Source organism: Neomonachus schauinslandi, chromosome 11 (genome assembly GCF_002201575.2).
Source record: "Neomonachus schauinslandi chromosome 11, ASM220157v2, whole genome shotgun sequence".
In the NCBI taxonomy this organism is placed as follows: domain Eukaryota; kingdom Metazoa; phylum Chordata; class Mammalia; order Carnivora; family Phocidae; genus Neomonachus; species Neomonachus schauinslandi.
The window spans coordinates 3,366,164-3,393,072 of NC_058413.1; the positions used below are offsets into that span (position 1 = coordinate 3,366,164).

Genomic DNA, 26,909 nt, shown 5'->3' on the forward strand with positions numbered 1-26,909 from the left:
GACACCGAACACTTGGGAGGAGTGAGATGGTGCTCCAAAATTCCAATACGCTCTAGCCACGAGGAGCTGACCACTGCGAAGCCTCCTGGGTGAGTCCTGTATCCCCCCCTAGCCAGGAGGAGCCCATCACTCCCACGCCCCCGGGCTAGAGGAGCTGGTCACTCCTGCAGCCCCTAGCTCAGAGGAGACCATCATTCCCGTGCCCCCGAGTTAGGGAGGAGCTGGTCACTCCCGTGTCCCCCAGCTAGGAGGAACCCATCACTGCAGAGCCTCCTGGATCTTGGCAATGGGCTCCTGGAAACGGATGGATCACCGCCCCGCCCCATCCGCACTCAGCTACAAGCCCCTCACTCCACACCCGCATCGGCTCACTTTTCCTGTAACTCCTCCAATCACCAAAACAAGTCTGAGTCTAAAGTCCCTTACATTTTTCATAAATCCCAAACTGTCTTTGTTCACCTATGAAGAAAATATATTTACTTCCCATCATTTTGGTTAAATATAAGTGTTTCTTATAATAAATTCAACAGCCCAAACCATTCTACAGTACACTGTTTTGGCTATGGTAGAAAATGAATTTCTAAAATTTGACAATTATGCTTACTCAAAGAAAAACATTTCTCTTTGGACAAAAGAATTCAAGTGAAAAAGTATCAAACAAATTTAAACTTAGGAGTTCAGATAAACATTTGACAGGAAATTCCAAAGTTTAAAAAGATTCCAAAAGCATGTTCACATGTGCACTGTTTGTATACTTGCTGCAGAGAAAACCAAATGCAGCGGAACCAGCCCTAAACATGAGCCATGAGTGACCAACCTGGTCAGCACTGATGGACCTGGCAGAAGGACACTTTCTCCTCTTTGGAAAAAATGTGTATTTAAGAAACACAGTAAGCCAAACATACTACTAGTGACATTCTATTCACTGTAATCCAAGTTTGAAGTACTTTTTGAAACTGAATAGATACGACAATCCCTGGAATATTCTCATTTTAATAAACTGTAAGTCTGAGCAAAGCAGGTTCATGTTTGTTTGACATTCCTAGGACTGAGGACAAGAAAAGCAACATTTAACCATCAAATCAGTTTAAGAACTTGGTTTCACACAGTGCTTGAAAATGTTGATATTTGTCATTTCTGGACAAGAGACTCAGACCCGGGTAACAGGTTCAGGTCATACAAACCGACACCACTGATCAAAATCCACACTCAGGCCAATTTTAAATTAAGTCCCATGGCTCAGGTTCGACACTCAGCTCCCAAAGTGACGAACACAGTCGTCCCAGTGGTTCCCGTAGGACGACTCTGGGTGGGAAGCAGGTGGTGCTTCGCCCCGCCCCCCCAGGTCCTGACCCCTCCCTTCTCCTGCCCTGCTCCCCTGGTCACCCCGAGTTACTTTTCCACAGCTTTTGGTTTCATTCTCCATCACTGACTCCATTTTATTTCTTAATGACTTTTCACTATTCTGCTAACCTGCTGAAACAAGAATAAAGTTTCACAGAAGGCAGATAATATATGTCCTCTCCGTGTAGGGACACAGAGTGCAACAGACAGAAACGGGCTCTAATTTAGCAAACAGAAAGGAACACCTGAAAAACCGACCTGCAGAACAGGCTTGCATTATTTTCTGTCAGTAGAAGCTATCTGCCTCAGCCTGAGGCTTAAAAGCATGCCAAATTTTGAAAAGAAAACTGGAAGTTTATATACCAAAATGAATGAGCAAATCATAAGTTCTGAAGCCCCAGTGTCTTGATTAAAGGTATGCTCAGAAAGGTCATGTATAAGGGCGTCTGGGTGGCTCAGTCGGTTGAGTGTCCGACTCTTGATTTCAGCTCAGGTCATGATCTCAGGGTCACGAGATCCAGCCCCACATCAGGCTCTGCGCTCAGCGGGGAGTCTGCTTCTCTTTCTCTCTCCCTCTGCCCCTTCTCTTGCTCACTTTTTCTCTCCAAAATAATCTTTTTTTTTTTTAAAGAAAGGTTATGTACAGCTACCTATCTATGGAAACGAGAAGGGCGGGGACACCGAGAGAAAACAGCAAACTTCGCACCTTTGTAGAACGGGGCCCATGGGCTCACTAGACTTACTCGGAGCCACTATGGATGCAGGGGCACTGCGTTTTCAAACACAGACTAGTATCTGCAAGCATCAAAATAAAATTCATAAGCAGTTAAAAAATTCCAATATATAATTTATTTTTCCTTGTCAGTTTCTCTAAGCAACAGATACTGACAAAATTTATGCTCACACTGAGTATTTAGCGATGAAATAATCAAGACTGTATAATCTGAATCCAAAAAAAACAGGGTGCAGAACAGTATTTCAAGGTGTTCTCAATTTGGGGAAAAGCAAACATATTAGTATTTTCTATATGTATATAAGACAAAATACAGATGGACACCCACCTGATGAAGGTTACCCACTGTGGCTGGGAAAGGGGGCTGGAAATGAGACTTTCAATTTGTACTCCTTTTTTTTTTAAAGATTTTATTTATTTAACAGAGAGACATAGCGAGAGCAGGAACACAAGCAGGGGGAGTGGGAGAGGGAGAAGCAGGCTTCCCACCGAGCAGGGATCCCGATGCGGGCTCGATCCCAGGACCCTGGGTCATGACCTGAGCTGAAGGCAGCCGCTTAACGACTGAGCCACCCAGGCGCCCCAATTTGTACTCCTTTTTAATTCAATTTTAAGTATGCATTTTCTTTGTATTTAAAAAAAAAATACCAATCCTCCCTTCCTTGTTCTTCTTCCTAAACATGGCAAAACTACAGGACACAAGCATGACCATGTGGACACACAGCTTTCCCCTGAAGTCACCAGTTCTTTCTCTTGTGCTCTTACCAGTCCCTGCACCCAGGCTTCCACCCCCGTCACTTCACTGCAAGAGCTCTGGCTGAGACCCCAGCGATGTCCTCATCTTGGCTGGTCCTGGGCCCGTTTCAGTACTCCCTCCACCTGCCTGATCGAGCCCCTGACTTGCTCCCTCCCACTCTCTCCCGCCTCAGCCTGTTCCCATGCTCTCTGCTCATCCCATACCTGCTGGTACTCCCACGGCTCCATCCTAGGTCCCCTGCCCACCCTACACACCGTGCCTGCCTGACCAGTGTCCAAGGTTGCCACCACCGCCTCCCCCCACCACTCTGGGCAACTGTCCACCTGCCCATGATGCATCTCCATGTCTTCCAGGTGGCTCAAACCATCTTCCCCAAACCGAGTTCCTCAGCGTCCTCTGGGCTCCAGTCCCCATCTGACTCTCCACCCTGGTGCAGTACAGGACTGTGTCCACCCAGCCGTCCAAGCAAGACACCTGGGCACATTGCCTCCTTCCTCTCCCTCCATGTTAACTGACTGCTGGCTACGCTAACTCTACTTCACGCCAGTATCTTCTGGACTGTCTCTGCTGCCTCCTCCTTTGCCTAGACCACCATGTCTCCTTGGTCTGGAGGGGTGGGTCCAGAAGTCAGCTCTGCAAGCTCTGTCCCTGCTTCTCTCTCCAGCCTCCTTGCTTATTGCTTTGTGCCTCATGCACAGTGTATGGTCCCAACTCACCCAGTTTCCCAAACACGTTTTGTTCCTATGCTGCTCCTTGACACACGGTTGCCCCTCTGCCTCAGACCTGTGAATTGGCCAGTCTTCCCCTGACCAGCTCCCACAGCTGGTCTGCCCTGGAGGTTTCATTTCCGGTGGGGGGCGGGGCAGAATATGTATTTTGTTTTTTGTTTTGTTTTTCCCCACTGTACAGCCCCCTTCGGTGCTCAGCACCCAGCAGTGAGGAGGCTGGGCCATGGTTCGGGGATGCACGTGCAGGTACACTATGAGAGGCCCACGGAGAAGGGCCCGCCAGCAGCGCATCAGCACGCATGAGAATACGTATTTTGAAGAGCTTCCGCAGGTAATTTACCATCCTTGTGTGTCGGGCAACAACTCACCTTTACAGCTTCAGACCGGTCTCCAAGTTCTCCATCTGGGTGACTCATCTACAAATGCAGGTAGCAGCACCTGCAGCCTATCCCAGCCCACAGGTGAAATAACTAGATAAGCACACCGGCAACGGGCCAGTCCTCGAGGCAGGGCGTGGCCGACACTTGTCCAGCAGCCCCCTCCCCAGGCACTCCCCACGCTCAGCAGAAGCCAGCTACTCCACAGAAGCTGGCGGCTGCTGGGGTTCAGGGTTCAGACTGACTCAATCTGCCATACTGTTAAAATGATAACCAAATGTTAATTCGGTTCCTAATAGCATCCCCACACATGAGATGGAAAAGGAGCACATCATGCTCAGCATTCCCAGTCTAGAAAGGACGCCCTGGGGTCCCAGCCTCCCCTCACCCCCTCCCATTACCTTCCAGACAAACTTTTCATGGAACAGCCTACATTCTCCACCTCCACTTTCTGCGCATCTCGCACTTAAATTCTTGGAGCCTGTCCCCCCTTCTCCTCACAGCTCCCTACCTGCTCTCAGGGATCAGCAAAGCTGAGCAGCGCTAAGGACCTGCAGATCCCGGGCCCCCACTTCTCTCCCGCAATGGATCCTGTGCCCGGGATGCAAGTCACCCCTGGGCCCGGTCTTGTCTTGCAGAACTAGTCTTTGCTGAATACTGAGGTGCCACTGCTACCAATGTGAGCTTGAACTTGTTCTGTCAAAAAACTGAACGTGATTTTCATTTGGAGAAGAAAAACAAAAAAAACACCACCGTAGTGTTTTTTAAAATTTGTGGATGGACTAAGTTAAAAACCTACTATGCCAAATGTTAAGAGCAGCTTTAACCACAACTGCTGAAACCCAGAAGCAACCAAGATGTCCTTCAGCAGGTGGACGGATGAACAAGCTGTGGGGCATCCAGACGATGGAGTAGTAATCAGTGATGAAGAGAAATGAGCCACTGAGCCAGAAAGGACATGCAGGAAGCTAAAATGCACCTTACTAAGTGAAAGAAGCCAATCTGAAAAGACTACATACTGTAGGATTCCAACTTTGACATTCTGGAAAAGGCAAAACTATGGAGACAGTAAAGAGATCAGGGGCTGCCAGAGGTCAGGACGGAGGGAAGAATGAACAGGCAGAACACAGGGGATTTTTAGGGCAATGAAACTACTCTGTATGACAACATCTGTCTACACCTACGGAATGTGCGCCACCAAGAGTGAGCCCCGGTGTAAACCAGCGACCGTGGGTGACGATGATGTGTCTCCGTGGGTTCACAGACTGTGACAGGCATGCTGCCCTGCTGGGGATGCGCACAGCGGGGGAGGCTGCAGGGCACATGGGCCATCTCTGTACCTTCCTCTCAATTTGGCTGTGAACCTAAAACTGCTCTAAAAAACATCAAGTCTATTTTGCCTGGCAGCTAGGGAGGGTGCATGCTGCTTGTCGCTACTTCCAAACCACTTCCATTTAAGGCCGAACCCGAAAATCTCGCTGGAGGCTGTGGTCTGTGTACCCGCTACAGGGGCTCCGCCAGGTGGCGAGAACAGAGACACACGTGACGGCTCGCCTGGCCTGCCCGCACTGAAATCTGATCACTTTCCATGACTTGTCTGGCTTTTCTCCTTCAGCATCCCGCGTTCCAGGTTCACCCACGGTGCAGCGCGTGGCAGGGATTCATTCATGTTTATGGCTAAATAATACTCCACTGTGTGGACACAGCATATCGTGCTTGCCCCTTCACCTGCTGATGGACATCTGGGTCACTTCCACTTTCTAGCTGTCACACAGAACGCTGCCGTGAATGCTCCGGAACGAGTTTTTATGTGGACTTATGCTTTCTTTCCTCCTGGTGCACCTAGGAGGAGACACATTTCCTTACAAGGTAAGTGAGTGCATCCTCCATTTCCATCTCTGACTTCCTGTTTAAATGTCCAGCTGGCTTAGCTATTGCTCCCTTCTTCTTTGGAAGGCATGTCTTTTAGGCAAAAGGTGCTGTCTCCTCACGGGCAGTAGGTATAAGTATTGCTTCACATACTTTTATCTCTCTGCTAAAGAGCAAACCAAACTATTTTTGGTTGTTGTTAGCATTTCAGTATTTGAACACAAGTAATTTCTTACAATTAGGACTATTTGAAATATGAATGCGCACATATATTAGTATAAATCTGTATTTCATGTATTTTAGAAACAAGTGTATAACATTAGTGAAATATTCATGGACAAAAACATTACAGTTAAATTTTTATTTATTTTTAAAGATTTTATTTATTTTTTGACAGAGAGAGACACAGTGAGAGAGGGAGCACAAGCAAGGGGAATAAGAGAGGGAGAAGCAGACTCCCCGCTGAGCAGGGAGCCCGATGCAGGGCTTGATCCCAGGACTCCAGGATCACGGCCTGAGCCAAAGGCAGACGCTTAACAACTGAGCCACCCAGGCACCCCTACAGTTAAATTTCTAAAACTGAGCCGAGGTGGCGGGGGGGCGGGCAGGGGAAAATCAAACCAATGTAATAAAAAAGCTAGTGCAGAAATCCTTCATTCAAATAGGAATGAATCTTCTAGGTAGAGTTTTTTTGTTTTTGTTTATTAACATTACATTATTAGCTTAAAAGAAGAGTTTCAGATAAATTAAGAACACCCAAAGGGTGCCTGGGTGGCTCAGTCAATAACGCATCTGCCTTCACCTCAGATCATGATCCCAGGGTCCTGGGATAGAGCCCCATGTCGGGCTCCCTGCTCAGTGGGGAGTCTGCTTCTCCCTCTCCCCACCGCCCCCACTCATGCTCTCTCTCTCTCTGAAATAAATAAAATCTTCAAAAAAATTAAAAACACCCTAAAATAATAAAATGAAAACAATATGAAGTACGTTAATGTCCACTTTATGTTTACATTATGTTTCAAGCTTCCCAATATAGTATGTGCTTTTTGGCGCTGTTCTTGCTCACTGGAGTATGAAATAATTTTTATTTTCAAATATTTAAGTTCATAGATCTATGCACATGCCAAGAAATTACAGTTACATAAAGAAACTGTCTTTAAAGTATGAGATCAGAAATGGCCTGCCTGACCTCCACAGTCTAAAGCCAAAATTAGGAGTAGTGTAAAATCCATATTTCCAAAGAGATGTTTTACTCTCTAATTTATCAAGAAGGTATCTCTGAATGAATCAAAGGTCTCGGCACAAAACTATAACTGAAGGAACCTTATTGGGGAATTTCTCTGTGGCTCTGTTAGGCTTAGTAGATAGAAATACACAAACTTAAGAATGAGCAGCCCTTTTAATTTGGACAAATAACTTACTGAGCAAAACAAGATATGTGACATACTATGCCAAGTACTTATAAGGTACAACATTAATTTCAATAACGTTGTATTTGCTTAATGTTTTATGGTTTTCAAAATTGTTTCCTACCTTTTACCACATGTTATTCTCAGCCACCCTGTAAGGCACACACACTACCTCATTTTACAAATCAGAACACAGGCCCAGGCAGGTCAGTGATGTGCAAAGGTCACTGGCTTAATAAGTGGCTTGGGACTCAGAACTCAATACGGATGTTATCTTCGGGGGACGAGAGGATGGTAAGCACCCAAACCAAGTCCCCATGCCGGCAGAGTCACCCCAGCTCCGACTGTGTGGGAGGTGACAAGGGGGGTTTGCACACAGACGCCTTGCACCTACTGAGCACCCACTCGGTGCAGGCTGCTGTGGGTGGGGTCATTTCAGCGCTCACTAAACCTGCAGATGCTACTGAGACATCAACAGGATTCTTGAGTTTACATGTGACCAGACAGTCTCAGAAGTAAAACACCCTGGCCAAGAGTTCAGTATACAGGGCCCCAAGGCTTGAAGTGGGGGACAGCAGGGTGGGGAGGGAGAGGGAGGCCACAGACCCTTGAGCGCTCTCTCTGTGACTCCTTCTGCCAATCGAGGATGACCATGATAAACACTCAATACTATTTTTTTTTGGAAGATTTTATTTGAGAGAGAGAGGGCGAGAGAGAGCATGAGTGGGGGGAGGGGAGAGGGAGAAGCAGACTCCCCACTGAGCAGGGAGCCCTGGGATCATGACCTGAGCCAAAGGCAGGTGCTTAACCGCTTAACCCACTGAGCCACCCAGGCGCCCCACACTGAATACTATTTCATCTGTGTTTTCCTTAAAACTGATGGCATTTTTATTTATTTTTATTTTATTATTTTTTTAAAGATTTTATTTATTTATTTGAGAGAGAGAGAATGAGAGAGAGAGAACACATGAGAGGGGATAGGGTCAGAGGACGAAGCAGACTCCCTGCCGAGCAGGAAGCCCGATGCGGGACTCGATCCAGGGACTCCAGGATCATGACCTGAGCTGAAGGCAGTCGCTTAACCAACTGAGCCACCCAGGCACCCCTGATGGCATTTTTAAACAGTGGAGAAAAGATAAAAGAATAGAAAGTAAAGGCAGCCCCGGGCATCAGGCCCCATCCTCTTTGAGAGGTGGGACAGCCCCTGAACCTCAGTGGGCATCGATGGGGTGCCCACAGCAAGCCTGGAGAGACAGGTGGGGTGTGCCACAGGGAAGGTGGGGAGGCACTTCCCGACAAGGGAGCCGTGTAGGCCCAGGGGAGGGGAGCACAGCGAACAGACTGGTTTGGCCAGAATGAGGGGGTCTGGAGAAGAAATGGGGTGGGAAAGTGGAGTTGCACCAGAACATGGAGCTGTGAGTGCCAAACTGAAAGAGATCTTGCCCCTGCGGCCACCAAGGACAGACACTGCAGGAAACCTGGCCGCGCAAGTCTGGGTTCAGCCGAGGGCGGCAGAAAGTGTGCTGGGTGGACTGGAAAAGGAAGAAGGTGCGAGCAGAGCCTCACCGTGTTGGCCTGAGGCACAAAGGGCCCAAGCTAGGATACTGGAATACAAAAGGAAGTAAAAATGACACTGGAAAAGAAAACAGGGAGAGAAACTGTGCTGTGGGACAGGGGGCTGAGAGAGGAGGAAGGGGGCTGAAGCCAGGGATGCGGGGGCTGAAGCCGGGGATGGGGGGCGCTGAGAGAGAAGGATGGGCTGAAGCCAGGGGATTGGCGGGGGACTGAGAGAGGAGGATGGGCTGAAACGGGGGACGGGGGGGCGGGCTGAGAGAGGAAGAGGGGGCTTAAGCCGGGGGGTGGTGGACAGGGAGCTGAGAGAGGAAGGAAGATCACAGCTCTGAACTCAACATGCAGCGGGGCATCTCTGGGCTGTGTGTAAAGGCCATGACAAAAGGCGGGGCTGGGCGTGGAAGGGAACATCACAAACATGGGGCTGAGGACACAAACGTAGTTTCCTCTGCCAAAGGGGAGGCTAACCCCACAAAGTGGACGCATCTCCAAGGTAAGCACTACAGAAAAGAGCAGAGGGGTAATATATCTCCTAGTCCTGGGCGTGTTTTCAAATGAAAACAACCTCCACATGTCTCTGTGCAGCACGTGCCTCCTTTCCCTCAATTCTTTCCACAGAGGTTCCCTAACAGGAAAACTGTGTGGGCGCAGGGAACCCACAAAGAGTGGACACGAGCACCAGGCAATCTGAGCTCCCTCTAAATGACAGAGAGTTTTTTTTTTTTTAAGATTTTATTTATTTATTTGAGAGAGAGAGAAAGAGAGTGCACACGAGCGGGGGGAGAGGAAGAGGGAAAGAGAATCTCAAGCAGACTCTGCACTGAGCACAGAGCCCGACGTGGGCTCGATCCCACAACCCTGAGATCATGACCTGAACCGAAACCAAGAGTCGGCCGCTTAACCGACTGAGCCACGCAGGCGCCCCAATGACTGACGGTTTGTAAAGTTACTTCAAGCTAGCATTGCATGTGTCGGGTCGCTTGCTGCGGACTCCTGTAAGCCCAGCAAGGAGGGAACCTCAAAGTGAACTGACGAGGGAGGCAACACGGGGAGTGTTTCAGCGCAGAGGAGACACGCGTTCCAAGTGAGGACTCGGAGCAACGTGCTTGCTGAGCACCACGCAGCCCTGTGGGCAGCACTCGGAGGCCTCTAGGCCAGCCCACGGGCTGGAGCAGCCTGGGGCTGCCTCATAAACAGGCTGTCTTACTAACAACCACAGGGTCTCCGGGAAAAAACCTCACTTCGTCAGAGCACCGTGCCCCTTCAGGAGCAGTCCTGTGCAGTGACACACAGGACAGCGTTGGCCACTCAGGGAACGCGCTCTGAGCAATCTCTCAATTCACCACTGAACCTTGCTGGGAGCAAGCATCTCAGTAGTTGGCACAAGAAAACCACCTCGGAATGTACATTCCCTCCGACCAGGACATGTCACCGCTAGCACCGCCTACTCTGTCCTCCCCGGGCCTCACTACTTCAGGGGACTACAGACAGCAGAGGCCGCACCCCCATCCGTGGACCTTTCTTGTACCTTCTCCTCGAAATGCAGTGAAGGGCATCAGGAAAGAGAGTAAGGGTAAAAAGGACAGTGATACAATAGAAAGATGATGGAAGGAAGAAACTCCAATCCACCCAGTTCAATCCTTGTTTGCTGAGTGTTCTTTTTCTTCCCAGGGAAGTTGGGGCAGAGGGTAGACGGCCGTAGCGATTCTCCCTGATCAATCCTGCCAGGGTGCGCATGAACACCGGCCACAGGGGTAAATGCTACACCACATCCTTCCGTTTTACAGGCACCACTTTCAATCCGTTAGTCCTGCTGTTGCCATTTGTCACCAGCTTTGGCCACCTAGCCTCTGTGCCCCCTTCCCGCCCTTCAGGAGCAGCGCGTGGCCCGGGGAGGCTGACAGCAGCCGGCGCCGGCTCTCCTAGCCTTCCTGGAGGTGGGGACGGCGCAGGGCAGCCCCAGGCCCTAGTCACGCTCGGAGCCCGACTACGAATGGGAGGGAACATGCGCCATGCGGACAAGCGGCTTCACCAGAGCCTCCCACAGCAGGACTGGGCTCTCCCACCTTCCCAGAAACACTGCCAGCTACTCAGTCCTCACAGTACTCTACCCTCCTGCACCCACCACCCGGGCAGTGGGCAGCTAGGCCTTCTATCTCCATGGCGTGGAATGTCACCCATGTGGCTCAGTCGCAGCACGCTGTCTCTCCGGCGGTACCCCACACTGCAGGCACCGGGGGGCGCTGAGGACCACGTACATCATTATGTGTCCATATCGTTTGCACTCTCCCCTACTGGCCACAGCTCCCTCTGGGAATCAGAAAGAGAAGCACTCTTCACCATAACCAGACTTCCTTATGCGGCTCAGTGGGGACAGGCAGAACAGGGGCTCGCAGTCAGTGCTGTGACGCGGTCACGGGGGCGCTCACGCCACTGTCCCCACAGCCCGGGACGCCGCTCTGATGGCGAGTGGCAGGGTGAGAGCCTGGCCAGAGCCCAAGCTCTGAGCACGACCCGCGGGTCACACCGCATGAGAAAGCTGTTCCGCATGCATCACTAATGTCGAGGTCCTGTGTGCAGGCGGTGCCAGAAGGGAGGATCCCCGCTGACATCCTGGCCCAGGACCACTTCAAGGCCAGGGTAAAGCATGAGGTAAAGCCTATGAGGCGCGCAAACCTCTCTGTGCCCCCGTTTCTTCATCTGTGACACAGGGTACCTGCTTTCCGGTATTGTTTACAGTTCCAAAGTATACTTTACAGGATCGCGAAGAGGCTTCAGCGAGGCGATCCCTATCCGGAGGCTTCGAGGCCATCAACGTGGGCTATCATCTTACTGAACCTCCCAGACAGCCAGCTTCCTGGCCCTCGGACAGTGCCCCGTATGTGGCAGACACTTGTAAATGTCTGCTAAATAAAACTGAAGCTGCTGCCCCTCCCGCACTGACAAGGACACTGGAGGCTCAGGGATGGGGTCACGAGGGAGAGACTGCACACAAGCCCTGGGCTCAGGGAACAGACTGCTGGGCCACCCTGAGCTTGGGGCGCGAGGGGGAGTGGGTGGGAGCGGCCTGCAGACTTAGGCCGGAGCAGGAGAGATGCGGTGACATGCACCTGCCTGCCTGCTTTCAGCTATCCGTCTGCTTGAGGAGGGAGATGCACCTGCTCTGGGAAAATGCCGCCCAAACAGCAGGAGGATGGGAGGGCCAGCTTGCCCACTGCCTCCCTGCAGTGCGTGTGGGTGCTGGAGGTGAGGGGGCGGAGCCACAGCACAGTAAACTGCACAGTTTCTGGACCATTAGCATCACGGATGTCACCAATGGGGCCCTTCACAGCATATCAGACTGTTCAAATTAACACTCAGACTTGTCAAAACCATCTTCCCTACCACTTCTCTGTTTATTTCAGGGCACAGAGGACACCCTGACCTGACCTGCCATCCATGTTTCCCCATAAACTATTTTGCAGGTGTGGGAAGAGTGTGCCCTCGCTTCTTAACAGCAGCTTAAGATATCAAGAGAGATCAATGGCCCAGAAATATGGATGAGCCTCACGGAGAATCTTAACTTTCATACACACAATTCAACTTCAGCATGCCACTGCCCAAAGTCAATTTTTATATTACCGTTGGCAAAGGTTTCAAACTACATAGGCAGGAGGGATAAGTAGCCCATTTGCAAAGCAGAAAAACTTGGAAATGCAAGATATGCTTCAAGTTCCCAAATTTATTTTCAGAGCAAGATGACATTTCCTACTCCAAATGAGAATAAGACCCTGACAGCCAAGAGCAAAAACTCCATGGATGGACCTTGCCTGCCAAATGAACCACAATCCCAGTCTCCAGAATTCAGCCAAGAGCTTGCTTCTAGCTACAGGGAAAAAACCTACAAAGTGGAAACATTTTGTCCACATCTCTAAATGAGCATTAGCAAGTGCCAACAAAGTTTTAGCTGTGCCTCATTTCTGAGAGTGAAACAGGACACAGTTACTAATGGCTCCAGAAGAACAGGCAAAACCCAGGACTAGCTCATGCAAACCAGGACACATGGCCACCCCACTGGTTAGAGGTGGGTGACTCAGTGACGGGGGACAAGACTCCTGAGAGTGCCTTTTTCTAGAGTTCTAACTGTTAAACCATGTAAATGCTTTAGGTATTTGGAAACAACTCCAAAAGAATAATCCAAACCCTAAAATTAGGAATAAACAGAAACAAATGAATCTAATAGTATATCAAATTTCATGTGGTTATGTGACCAATCACACTGCTTTAAAACCCGTTACTCTAACTGTATTGTCTTATGACATATTTATTCTAAGATCCAGAAGAACTGCAAAGACATTCTAAAACTTCAGTCAGTAGGATGATTATACCAATATGGTATCAGAAGGCTGAAACTGCTTTATGTCCATCATAGGATAAAGAAAATAATGCTGACATCACTAGAAATTATAAGACAAGAGACATAAATATAAAATAAATCAGGAGGAAACTAAGTTTTAATTTGTGAATGGAATAGCAATATGAAATCCAGGTTTCTCTTTCAATGAATATTTTTGTCTAGCTCTGTCTCCAAAAAGGACCTAAAAGATCCTAACCCCAGCGACAACGAGCACACCTAGCTCATTTAGATTTCTGAACATCATTTCCCCACTAAAAGGAACCAGGGCTCCTCAGAGGAATGATTTCAGATCTGAGGCAGGAAAAACACAAAGTAAGCCGGGACAAAGTGTGCCAGAAAACAGTGAAATGTTCAAAGACTAATAGGCAAAAGGACACAGGAGCCAATATGAGGGGGACAACAGAGCATCTAAGGAATGATGATGATAATTGAGTGTGATCACTGAATAAACACAAATGCAAGTGTGCACAGCGATTACAAGGGGGAGAAGGACGACAAGGGGTGCTTTTCACGGAAGAGGGTCAGCCAGTCCGGGAAGAAGGACCGAGGGCTGGACAATCCCCTCTGCAGCTTCCAAACAGGACCCGGTCTGCACAGGACCGGGTGGACGATGCAGCCCCCAGGGGACTTCCTGTGGCTCCCCACAGGTCAGAGAGATCTGCGGTCACCCCGTAGCCCACTCCTACCTCCGACCACAAGAATGGGTTGCTGGAAACCATGAGCCTCCCCAAGCAGTGTCAAGCATGGAGGGAATGAGGGAAGGCTGGGGGACAAAAGTGAGAGGCGTCAAGCCCCCGTTGGAAGGGCGTTACACAGTGTTCACACTTTCACATGGTCTGTAACTGGCAGGTGTCACTCCTAGGATGTCCTAACTAATCAGAAATGTAAATAGCAGGGTGCCTGGGTCGCTCAGTTGGCTAAGCGACTGCCTTCGGCTCAGGTCATGATCCCGGAGTCTTGGGATCGAGTCCCACATCAGGCTCCCGGCTCGGCGGGGAGCCTGCTTCTCCCTCTGACCCTCTCCCCTCTCATGCTGTTTCTCTCTCTCTCTCTCTCTCTCAAATAAACAAATAAAATCTTAAAAAAAAAAAAAAGAAAAGAAATGTAAATAGCATAAGCATGGTTTCCTCCAGGTAAGAACACTTTCCTCAGCACAAGGAAAACTGCTCAGTCAGAATACAAGCATTTTTGAGGGTCTTCATACACAGGGCAAAACTGGTTCCCCAGAAAGAGTCAGTTACCAAATGACTTAGTGGTATCCAGCACTAAGGGCTAGCAAGCAAAAGACAAGGTCAGTAAGAAAGGCCTTCCTCTCCGACAGAACAGCACATTTACAGAGAAGGTGCAGGAGGACAACAGATCTGCGCATGATGAGCTACCCACAACACAGCATGACTGGCACGGGGCCACGGGGCCACAGGACCAGGGGGCCGGGGAAGCCACCAGAGTTGTCCCCTCCTCGATTCCACCTGAATGGAAGACAGTGTCCAAATCCCCAGAGTCCTCAGAGATGGCCTCTGAGACAGGAAAGGTACAGGCCACAGGACCAAGGGACCGGAAGAGGAGCAAGGTGCAGGAAAGAGGCAAAGCCAGCCCCCTGGTTTCAGACCACCCGACCAGGTAGAGAACGGTTTAATTCACAGGAAGAGGCACACATGTGGGAAGAGGTGGTTTTGATCAATGCTGAATTTAAGGAGCCCGAAGTCCCTCCAAATGGAGGTACATCACAAGGCGCTCAAGCAAGGCATCTGTGACCCGGAGTGGAGAGCATGAAGGAGAACAGAGGGCAGCGGAACCTCCCAAGGAAAACTGCCTCCCCGAGTCTGGCCTACACCCTGCATCCGCGCCGTCCACACGTTTCATTTGCTCCAACTGAGCTCTACTTTCTCTACTCTTCTAGTTTTCTTTGTGCAACCACAAGAATATCTGGGCTAGGTAACTGTTACTATGTACTGAATATTCAGCACCTAGAACAGTGCCTGCCACATACGCAATACATACCCAAATACTTTAACGTATAGGTTAGACACATACATGTAAATATCATGCACACTGCTTTTAACATTACCTATTTCTGTATATTACACAAAAATATACATTGTTCTGTGCTTTATGAGATGGGTGATGTTAAGCTGTTTTAATTTTTGCCTAACACACTAACTTTACAGCTCAACCCATGCATTAGCAAGGACTACTCTAACCAGTGGTGTCTACCCTTCGTCCAGTCTTGTCTCCACCCCCAACCCATTATCCATGCAGCATCAGCACGAGATTTTAAAAAATTCAACCAGGGGGCACCTGGGTGGCTCTGTGGGTTAAGTGTCCAACCCTTAATTTCAGCACAGGTCTTGATCTCAGGGTCTTGAGTTCAAGCTCCATATTGGGCTCTATGCTGGGTGCAGAGCCTACTTAAAAAATTCAATGAAATTATGCCAATCCCTCCCCCCGAGGCCACAGTGCCCCTGGGCCCTCAGCAGTACTTAAAAAATAAAACGGAAAACCCAACTCTTGACATGGCTAGGCTCTGTCCAACCACCAACTGACGCCTAGCTCCTCACCTTGCTGTTTCCATGGCTTAAATCAAGGCCAAGTTCGTCCCTGCCCCTCGCCTTTGTCCCTGCAGTCGCAGTGCCGGGAGAGTACTCTCTCAGCCTTGGCTCAAGCGTGACCCCTCCGAGAGGCCCCTCCCAGACCACAGTGTGCCAGCAGACAGCCCTTCCTTTCGACAGCTTCATGCTTTCGGGTGCATCTCACAGCGAGAACCTGTCTTGAGAAGGGGCAGGTATGCTGGCTTGCTGAGGACAGGCACCCAGAGGACACAGCCCAGAGCCTGGAACGGGGTAGAGCCATGGAGGCGCCCAACAGCAGTGGATGGCCCTGTCTTGCACAGATGATCACAGGTGCAGCAACAGAGAAAGACGAGAAGACAAGGCTGCTCGCAAAAAGAGGCAAACTGAGTGTGCTGCTGACGAGAGGCAAATGGCCAAATACTTTGAAGGATCTGCTGAACTGTTTCATAAACCAGACAACGGAAGTAAGTAGTCTTCCAAGAGGGGTTTTCCAACTACTCCTACTGAAGATCAGTCCATAAGGGGGGACTACCAAAACTCAAGGGTATCACTAGAATCTACCCTTGCTGAGGAGTCTTTTAGCTCACTTCACCTCATTTGGATTACGAGGTAAAGTCTCCCTAATGTACTCACTAACTTAAGCTTGGCAAGGGGTCAAACCTTGCGAAGAGCACTAACAACGAAATTACAGTGGAGTGTTGCACCCCACTGTGCATTACAGCAGTGCTTGAGAAAAGCCTGCGGTTCTCTCCCCCAGAGGAGGCTGCAGGGCAGAGTGCAGAGGCGTCCCTCCCCCCGTGTGGTGGCCAGTGTTAGCATCTCCCATGGCCGCCCTGGCCACAGGCCTGGCCCTGACTCATCCTCCCCGCCAGGCTCTGCTTCCACCTTCCTCCCTTGCCAATCCGCCCAGGTGCCAGCTAGCAGACACCTCTGTGGTGACAATCAACGCACCTGCACGGGTGGCCTTACCTGCCACTAAGTTGTGCTCATAAGACCTCACTCTCCAGGGTGCTCGGAGTCCTACGTGAAACACTCTCCCAGGGATTCGGACTCTGGGCGAGACACGGGCGAAACCTGGGGTCCCACCCACAATTCAAGCCGAACAGATTCTCTTTTCTTGGAATTCTCTGGGTGAGATGTCTTTTAAGAAACTCACTTGTTGCTTACAAAAAGAGTGTGAAATCACTGCACTCAACTTGGAAGAATAAAATCTGCATTTTCAACTTTAAATGAAATTGGAGGGAAGACTAAATGAGCAGTAATTTTTAAAAACACCGATCAAACACTGTGATCAAGTCACAGAATAAGTGTCACTTAAGCCATCTCATCCTCCTTAGCCTTGTCTGCCACAGCCAGCCTGTCAGCACAAAGCCCACCCTGGGTCAGCACCGGGCAAGGGAGGAGGAGGGCACCCGGTGGGCTGGGCCACTGCCCCCATCATCTTTCCATGCATGGCGGCTGAGCATGGGCAAACCGGAGACTTAGATTAGGAAAAGAACAATGGGTACTACACAAGGACTAGTGGGTTTGGTTTCTCCTGTACCAAATAATGATGACTGACATTTTTACCATGACTTCTACATGTGCTTCAGATACGGAGAGCATGCCAGTCTCCCCCCGCTTCCAGTTATATACACAAACAGTCTTTAAGTCAACCCACCAAGAACCAAAAAAACTGAACACAATTTTAAGTCTGTTTGAAGGCATCAAAGAGATACCGAGGCAACCACAACTGGAGGGAGATTCCAAACAAAGGGACCCACTGAGGCGACCCTAATATTTAGAGTGCCACTCTCTCCCTCAAGGCATTTGACGATTCTGATTTTCCTCAGGGAATAAGCCAGAAAGAAAACATAGCAGAAAGCCAAGAAGAAAGTCTTGGCTAACAGAGCTCTGGACAGCTCCAAGGGTACGGGAAGACAAAATTCGAGTGCAGGCCTGACAAGTTAGCCAGGTCTTAAAGGTGAAGATCCCCAAGAGCTGGGCACAGAAAGTGAGCCCAGCACTCTGCAAGCACTCCCCGAGAGCTGGGCCTTCAACCATCTCCTGTGCTCAGGAGACAAGAACTGGGCTTCGGGACCTGCCAAGAAGGAGGGGCGCTGGTAAATGCTCCAGGCCTCCAGATGGAGACCCCGGAGGGCTACATGCTGGGGAGGGGGGCAGCTTACAGAGCTTGAACCCCAGTGTCAAGTAACTCACACTTGCCCCACTTGGGGTGTGTCAGAGGAGATGCTCAAGGAAGACAGCCTCACCCAGAGCCTCTACAGCTTTTCATACACAATATCCCAACACTCAGGAAGGAAGGAAGGAAACAAGGGAAGGATGGACAGATATAACAGCATATAGGCCAAAAGAAAAAAGAACAGAAACAGACCAACAGATGACACATATACTGGAGTTATCAGATGCACACATCAACTTTTCAAACATATACTTGACAAATGGGAAATTTTCAGAGAATCAAAAGAAATTCTAAACTGAAAAACATAGCAGTTAAAATTAAGAACTCAATTTGTGGGCCTAACATCAGAATAGACACAGGTGAAGAGAGAATCAGTGAACTGGAAGACAGGTCAGTAATTAAAAAAAATATATATATCTAGACAGAAGTTGCAGGTAAAAGTCTGGAAAACAAAAGAGCCCAAAAGACACATGGGACATGGTAAAAAGGTCTAATGGGGACCCTCAAAGTAAAGGAAAGACAGAATGGGGAATAATGAATATCTACAGAGATACAGTCAAAACTTCTCCAAAACTGATTAAAGAACCAAGCCATTGACTCAAAGAATGTCTGAGGCAAAAAGAAAATGTTAAAAGTAACAAGAGGAAAAAAGATACTGCCTTCAATGGGATAACAGTAAAACTGCCAGCTGACTCTTCAAGAAAAAGAGAGGAAACCAGAAAATCACTGATTGGCATCTATAAAATGTTGAACAAAAAAACCCACCCACCTGGAAGTCTATGCCTGACAGAAACATTCTTCAAAAGTAAAGGCAAAGTAAAGATGTTTCAGGCAAAAAAAAAAAAGAGAGAGAGAGAGACAACTCACCAACCACAGACATGAATGAACTAAAAGAAATATTAAAGCAGTTCTTTGGGGAAAAGAAAAGTAGTCTTTGACAGAAATGAAAAAAACAAGGAGTAAAGAGCAACTTTATGACAAAAAGGGTAACTAGGAAAATAAATCTCGTTAAGTTTTTTTTTAAAGATTTTATTTATTTATTTATTTGACAGAGAGAGAGAGAGGCAACACAAGCAGGGGGAGAGGGAGAAGCAGGCTTCCCGCGGAGCAGGGAGCCCGATGCGGGGCTCGATCCCAGGACGCTGGGATCATGACCTGAGCCGAAGGTAGATGCTTAACGACTGAGCCACCCAGGCATCCCAAATCTTAGTAAGTATTAACAGCACAAAGCAATGATGACAGGGCCAAAAACGATCTAAAATTTTAAAATATTACTGTGACAAAAACGGAGGAGGGGAGTTTAATGCCATTCAAGTGTCAAAGGAAACAGTAGTATCAGGGAAGTAGTAAAAGTACTAAATGAGGCCTAAGTTTAAACTGTGCCCTGCATCTAGGAATATATATTCCAACAACCTAACAGAGAACTATACAATTAAAAAACACTTCATACTTCTAAAAGAAAGCCAGAGAGAAAAAGAACACAGAACAGGTGGGACAATTAAAGAACAAGTAGTGATATGGCACCTGTAAGCCAACGTATCAGTCAGTATATTTAAACAGAGCAAACACTCCAGCCAAAAGATACAGATCGTCAAATTCATTAAAATAAAACTAAGCATATACTATTCACAAAGGTATACCTTAAAATGTAAGCTCACAGACAGGTGAAAGTAAAAGATCCCCAGGTAAACCCTAACTAACAGAAAACTGACATGGCAAACACAACTATCAAATAAAGTAACCTCTACAGCCAAAACCATTACTAGAGACAATGAGGAACGTTTCATGATAAAAGTTCCATCTACTAAGAAAACAAGAGTTCTAAATTTGAATAGACCTAATAACACAATCTCAAATTACATAAAAATTGATGAAAACAGAAAAGGAGAAAGGGCCAAATCCACAATCATAGAGGGAGACCTCAGATACAGATCTCAGTAATTGACACAACTAACAACAGGGTGTAGGGCTGGGCTGTCCAATCTGTAGTCACATGTTGCAAGTACCTGAAATGTGGCTACTCCAAATTGAGATGTGCTCGAATATAAAATACAAACCAGATTTTAAAGACTTAATATAATAAAAGGAACGTAAACTATTTCATTAGATTTTTTAATGTTGATTATACACTGAAATGATATTTTGGATATCTGTGTTAGATAAAATATATTCTTTTTTTTTTTTTAAGATTTTATTTATTTATTTGACAGAGGGACAGCAAGAGAGGGAACACAAGCAGGGGAAGTTGGAGGGGGAGAAGCAGGCTTCCCACGGAGCAGGGAGCCCGACACGGGGCTCGATCCCAGGACTCTGGTATCATGACCTGAGCTGAAGGCAGATACTTAACAACTTAGCCACCCAGGCACCCTGATAAAATATATTCTTAAAATTATTTTCACCTCTTTCTTACTTTATTTAATGTGCCTACTAGAATCTGAATTACATGACTAACAAACTTCACCTCACTAATAAACACAGAACACTGCATTCCCACCAATACACATTATTTTCAAGGGCCCAAGGAACACTTAATGAAAATGAATGTACACCGAGCCACTAGAAAAGCTCAACTCATTTCAAAGGATTGAAACTATGCAGGTCATATTTAGGGACTGCAACAGATTAACAGTTTACATCCCCCCCCCCCCAATTCGTCCTCTCCAAGGTGATGGTATTAGGACATGGAGACTTCGGGAGGTGACCAGGTCATGGGTGGAGCAAGCTCCCTCACCCCTGCCGCAGCGTGAGGACAGTAAGAAGCCGACTGTCTATGAACCAGGAAACCGGGTCTTGACACTGAATCTGCCCATGCTTGATCTTGAGGACTTCCCAGTCTCCAGAACTATGAGAAATAAACTTCTGTTGCCTATTAGCCAGCCAGTCTGTGGTATTTTGTGATAGCAACCCCGAAAGAATAAGACAGATACCTTCATAGAATTAAGCTAGAAATCAGCAAAAAGATAACTAGAAAATCCCCCTAAACCTTGAGAAGTGATATACTTCTAAAAAACTTTATGAATAAAAAAAGAATACCACAATGAAAACTAGAAAATATTTTTACATAAAAGATAATGAAAATTTGGCTTATCAAAACTTGTGGGATAAACAAACGTGCTTAAAGGGAAACTTACAGCTTTAAAATACATATACTGGAAAAGAAGAAAGGCTAAAAATCAAGCTAAGTATTTAGCTGAAGAAGTAGAAAAAAGAACAGCAAACAAAACACAAAGTAGATGGAGAAATAAAGGACAGAAATTAATGAAATAGAAAACAAATAGAAAAACAAATAGAAAAAAATCAATAAAGCCCAAAGTTGGTTCTTTGAAAGGACTAATAAAATTAATAATCCCCTAGCCAAGACTGATTAAGACACAAAGCACAAATTACCAATATCAAGAATTTTTAAAAGGAAATATCACAATGGATTCTGCTGATGACAAAGATATTATGAACTACTTTACACTTATTACTTGGAAAGTTCAGGTGGCCTGAGCAAATTCCTAGGAAAAAAAAATGCCTCATCTAAATAGATACAAGAAGAAATATAAAATCAGAAAAATCCTTTTTCCACATAAAAAAATGAATCTGAAATTAAAAACCTTCTCACAAGGAAAACCCTACATCAGCTGGTTTTGCCAATCAATTCTTCCAAAAATTGAAGGAAGAAAACATCAGGCTCACACAAACTCTTCTGGGAATACACAAGGAACACTTCCTACCTTGTTTTATGAGACCAGCACAGCCTTAATACCGAAACCCAACAAGGACAATACAAGAAAGTAAAATTGCAGACCAACCTCTCTCATGAATACACATGAAAGAATCCTAAGCAAAATATTAACAAATAAAATCCAGCGAAAAGAGAATACACAGAAACCAAGTTGGGATTATTGTAGTGTAGCAAAAAAATTTTTTTAAAGTTAAATCACCACATTAAAAAAAAATCACTTATCCCAAAAGATGCAGAAAACACATTTAGGAAAATTTAATATAATTTAATTCATGATTTAAAAAAAAAACTTAGCAAACTAGAGGAGAATTTTCATATTTTGATAAAAAATATCTACCAAGGGGCGCCTGGGTGGCTCAGTCGTTAAGCGTCTGCCTTCGGCTCAGGTCATGATCCCAGGGTTCTGGGATCGAGCCCCACATTGGGCTCCCTGCTCGGCGGGAAGCCTGCTTCTCCCTCTCCCACTCCCCCTGCTTGTGTTCCCTCTCTCACTATGTCTCTCTCTGTCAAATAAATAAATAAAATCTTTAAAAAAAAAAAAAAATATCTACCAATAAAGCCACAGCTGGTATCATATGTGATGGTCAAATCCTGAAAGCTCTCTCTCTGGTATTGGCAGTGAGACAAGGACACCTATTCTCACCACTTCTATTCAACACTGTACTGAAGAGCCTACCCAGTACAAGAAGGCAAGAAAAATAAAAATGATTATTGCATTGGAAAGAAAAAAAAAACTTATCAAAATACACCGAGAGAATGAAAGGCAAACACACACAAGACTGTTAAAAAAAAAAAAATCTGCTATCCATATACGTATTCAAAAATATAAAAAGAACTCCTTCGAATCAATAAAAAAACAAAACAGACAACCCAATCGAAAAATAGGCAAGAGACAATTATTTCACAAAAGAAGATATCCAAGTGGCCAATGAACACACACAGAGAAGTCCTGCCCCTGCATATATACTGGTCATCGGGGAGCAGCAAGCTCACACCATACTCAGCTTCCTACCACTTGACAACCACCAGACAGCTAAAATGCAAGAACCGACAAAACCAAGGGTCAGACAGCCACTGAGTGCTCACATACCGTGCGTGGGGGGTGAACAAACACACACGCCATCACGCAGCGATGCTGCTGCTTTGAGTACACTCCATAGAAATGTATACATATCTGTACCAACAAACAAGCAAGAATAGTCAGGGGCAGCATTTGTGAATACCCATGCCCAGCAGAAAGAATAAACTACGGTATTTTCACACACCAGGGACTAGACAGCAATGAGAAAGAACAAAGCTACACGAGGCCAAACAGACGCATCTCATAAACATAATGCTGAATGACTATTTCATTTATATGAAGTCAAGAACATACCAAACCAGTCAATGACGAAAAGTCAAGACCATGGGTAGGTTTGGGGCACAGTTACGGGGAATGGGTAGGAGGGGGCTTCTGGGAAACTTGGTAATGTTCTGTTTCTTCATCTAGGTGGTGGTTACAAGCATGTGCTCACTAAGTGAAAAGTCTCTGAGATGTATACTCGCCATTGTGAGTTTTTCTGATTATGTTACAGTTAAGGTTTGTTAATGTATGTCATCACTTGCTTATACAACGTGGTAGTAGTACAAATGCCCTTACTCACATCCTGTCTGGCCACACTCTCGGCCACCGGACACGAGTCAAACACCAGAGAAAAGGAAGGTCCGAGACGGTTTACCTAATGGTTCCCATGTTTCTGAAATGCTGGTCTCAGGTGCTCAGGCCTGGAGGGGAGGCAGGGAGGAGGGGAGCCCAGGGAGGTAGGGAGGTGGGGAGGTGGAGAGGCCAGGAGGCCAGGGAGGTGGTGAGGTGCTCAGGTGGGGAGGCAGGGAGGCCAGGTTGCACTCTCCACTCAACGAAGAGCTTCCAGGCTACATGACACTGAGCAGTAGCTAAAAACAAATCACTGAGCAATGGTGTGGGGTCACACCCTCCACTGCACAAAACTCCTGTCCCTTGTTAGGTCGTGTGTGCTCATTCTTTCAAAAATCTACATAATCAAATACTTAAGTATTTGATACGCACTTCGGTACACGGCCTCAAATTTCACTAAAACAAATAACAATCACAAAAAACAAACAAAAACCACTGAAAAATTTACAAGTACGCTAAAATCCTGATGGAGCATCACTTGGCCCATGCTTTTGAGCTCGTGGTAATAAAACCTGACCTACGCAAACTACATCATTTGTGAGGCTTGCACAAGAAAGACCGTGATGGTTCTCTGAGCCCACGGAAAAGGAGCATGAACGCCAGATTATTACTGCTAAAAAGGAAACGCAAACGCTTGGCTTATCAATCTTTCAGGAGAACCGACTACAGCCAAGAAACGCATTGGGGCTAGCAATTACTCATTTACTAATTTAGCACTGCAGACCGATGGCGGGAGCACAAGCGTGTACTTATGCAGGCCTACCTGAAAGGACCACAAAGGCGCCCATTATGGGTAAGTCAAGTGGCACCTAGGCGGCCGTGAACATCCAAGTAACCCCGGTGTCTCCCGCACACTCAGTGCCACTTGCCTTACACTTTCATGGGTGACATTCTCCCCTCACCTATCATTACGTTCTCACTCGGCTCCACAAGAAGAGGCTCTGAAACACCAGTCCAAATGTCATATACTCAGATGAACGACTTTGGTGTCACTTCAAGCTTACAATTCTCATCAGCCAAGAAAAAGTTCCGAAGGAATTAATCTCCATCTCATGTCCCCCATGACAAAGTTCATTTACAAAACACAGGTGTTCTTCTAAAGGTGGACTGTAAAAATATCTTTCCTGTGAGAGCAATCCTATGTGCCCATTAAATTTCATTAGAAAATGGGAGATACGTGGTAAAATCCATGAGAAACACACGTTCAGCAAGAAAGCCTGAGACAACAGAACGCAAGGCCCCACACAGCTTGGATGCCTCATGGCCCTTGTCCAAAATCTTCGGAGCACTGTCCCAAATCTAGACAGTTCCTTCTGCTGCCCGAGGAAGGGAACAAGAGTTACGAGGTGTTTAAAGTAAAGCGCACCACAGAGTTCCTCCTCCCTCAGAGGTTTAACCCTCGGGAATGCTCTCTGCATGTGACTTACGAAACCCAGAACCACCATTTCACAAACTTGTCTAAAACATGAACACCGTGAAAGATGATACCATAAAAAAACATTTAGAGAGAAAAAAAAAAATAATCTATAGAGTTCCAGGTGAAAAGCATCCATACCTGTGGGAGTGCAGTATTGAGCTGCCTCTGCAAGGAGTCTCTCTCATGACCAACCTCGTGTAACTTCCCCTGGGTCAATGCCAGCGTTTCCTGAGTCTCTCTCAGCGTGTCCAGAAGACGGTCCCTCTCTTCTAGCATGGACACCATCAACTGTTCAAAATGTGAATCTGCATCTGGCTGCGAAGGGGAGCCGGACCCATGGCTCCCGCTTCCTCCTGGCGGGCCTTCTGCTTCACTGATGGTCGGCATCACCTCGCACATCATCTTGAAATAAAAGACCCAGACTCCATTCATTAAGTGCAAAATAAAGGCTCCCACAAACCTGCAACTTTATAGTTATGTGTAGCTAATAAACTGAAGGTTGACAGAAAGCCTCATTATTCTCAGATCTGACTGTTACACTCCGAACAGAAGCAGGGGAAAACATATACCCAGGAATCTTGAGTGCTGGAACACACAAGATGAACACATTAATAACCAGCGAAGGGTAAAGACCCCAGAGACTACCCCTCACATAAAGAACAAACCCTGTGGCATTTTGTTTGCAAAGCTGTACTTTCTAGTTGTTGGAAACAAGTGTGCTTCTGTAACCTTTTTTTTTTTTCCTATTTCCCGGTGGGGGAGAGAAAGTCAAAACACATGCCACCCAATCATTTTTCAGGAAAAGCACAGAAGGAGCATACAGCCAGTAAAACTGACAAGTACAAAATCCATCAGGCATCTTACAGGAATGTGTGCAGTCAGCTCCCGAGGAGGACTGACGGCTCCCTGAATTCTCGGGCTGGATTTGGTGAGCGCTAAAAGGAACTGGATTCGTTAAGGACTGGGAAAGGTGCTTTTCAATAGCTGCAAGGTGCGACGGTCAGGCAACCGAACTTATGTAAGTTTACAGCCGAAAAAAAGAAAAGGAGAGAAAGAAAACTTTCACAACGAACATGAAGCTGGTGCTACAGCCGCGGACGGCTAGGAAAGAAGGAAGGAAAAGTGAAAGGGGAGAACGGAGACGCTATTAAGTGTCTCCAACATAACGCCGGCACGAGGAGAAGGAGGGCCGGTTCCCGAGGCTGGACCCCCCGAGAAGGCGATGCCCAGGACTGCGCGCCGGGCGGCGACACAACGACCTCCGCCCCCTTCGCACCCGCGCCGGGCGCCGCAGAGTCCCCGGACCCTGAGGCGGGGAGAACCGCTGACAACTGGAGCGCAGCCCAGGTCGCGACTTTTCTCCGCCACAGGTCCTCGGCCCCCGCGCCCGGCGCCGGGCTGACCGGGCTGACCCGGCCACCGGGGTGACCCGGGCGCCGCGCGGCCCCAGGAGCCCGTCCCTCGGGGCGCGTCCGCCGGGGGTCCTACCGGGGTCCCGGGCCCCCGCCCCCGCGCCCGGGGGGCTGACAGCGAGCGCCGCGCAGCCGCCGCGGGGAGGGGGCCGGCGCCCGGGGCGACCTCGGCCCCGCTCCGCCCCGAGCCTGCCTCGGTCTCCCGCTCCTTTACCTTGCTCGCCGGCGGGAGCGGGCGAGGAGGCTCTGCGGCGGTTCGCGGGCGGCTGCTCGCTCCGGGCGAGCTCGGGGCCCGACGAAGACAGCCCGCGCCCGCGCCCGCCGGCCCCGGGCCCGCAGCCCCCAGTCACTAAGGCCGGCCCGCGGCCGGACACTGGCTGAGCGCAGGAGGAGCGGGCCCGGCTGCGCGTCGCCGGCGTCAACGTGCCCGACGTCGGGCGCGTCGGCGCAGCGTCAGCGCCGAGCGCCGCCGACCGGCCCCGCCCCCTCGGGAGGAGCGCCGCGGAGGCCGAGCGCGCAAGCACCGCCCCCTCAGGTGGGCGGGCCGGGCCCCTCGGGCGCCGATTGGCTAGGTGCGGGAGGAACCCGGCCCCGACACGCCCCCGACACGCCCCCGCCCAGGTGGGGGTCGTCTGCGCGCAGTAGCAGCTCCCCGAAGGCATCTGCCCCCAGATCTCCCCTTACAGCCGCCGGGGAAGCCAAAGGCCGTTATCGAACGCCTAC

General features: G+C 48.2%; 1 protein-coding gene across 2 annotated transcripts in view; it reads right to left on the reverse strand.

Annotated features, from left to right (window-relative positions):
- The window catches only part of PPFIA1 (PTPRF interacting protein alpha 1), a 91,505-nt gene extending 64,861 nt beyond the window's left edge, over positions 1 to 26,644 (reverse strand). For both annotated transcript variants that reach the window (XM_021685600.1, XM_044919746.1), the window contains exons 1-2: positions 26,401 to 26,644; positions 24,913 to 25,176 (exon numbers count right to left, since the gene is read on the reverse strand). In XM_021685600.1, the coding sequence (XP_021541275.1) occupies positions 24,913 to 25,176 (264 nt within the window). In that variant the 5' untranslated portion in view covers positions 26,401 to 26,644. The remainder of the gene's footprint in view (positions 1 to 24,912; positions 25,177 to 26,400) is intronic.
- Between the last annotated feature and the right edge of the window lie 265 nt (positions 26,645 to 26,909).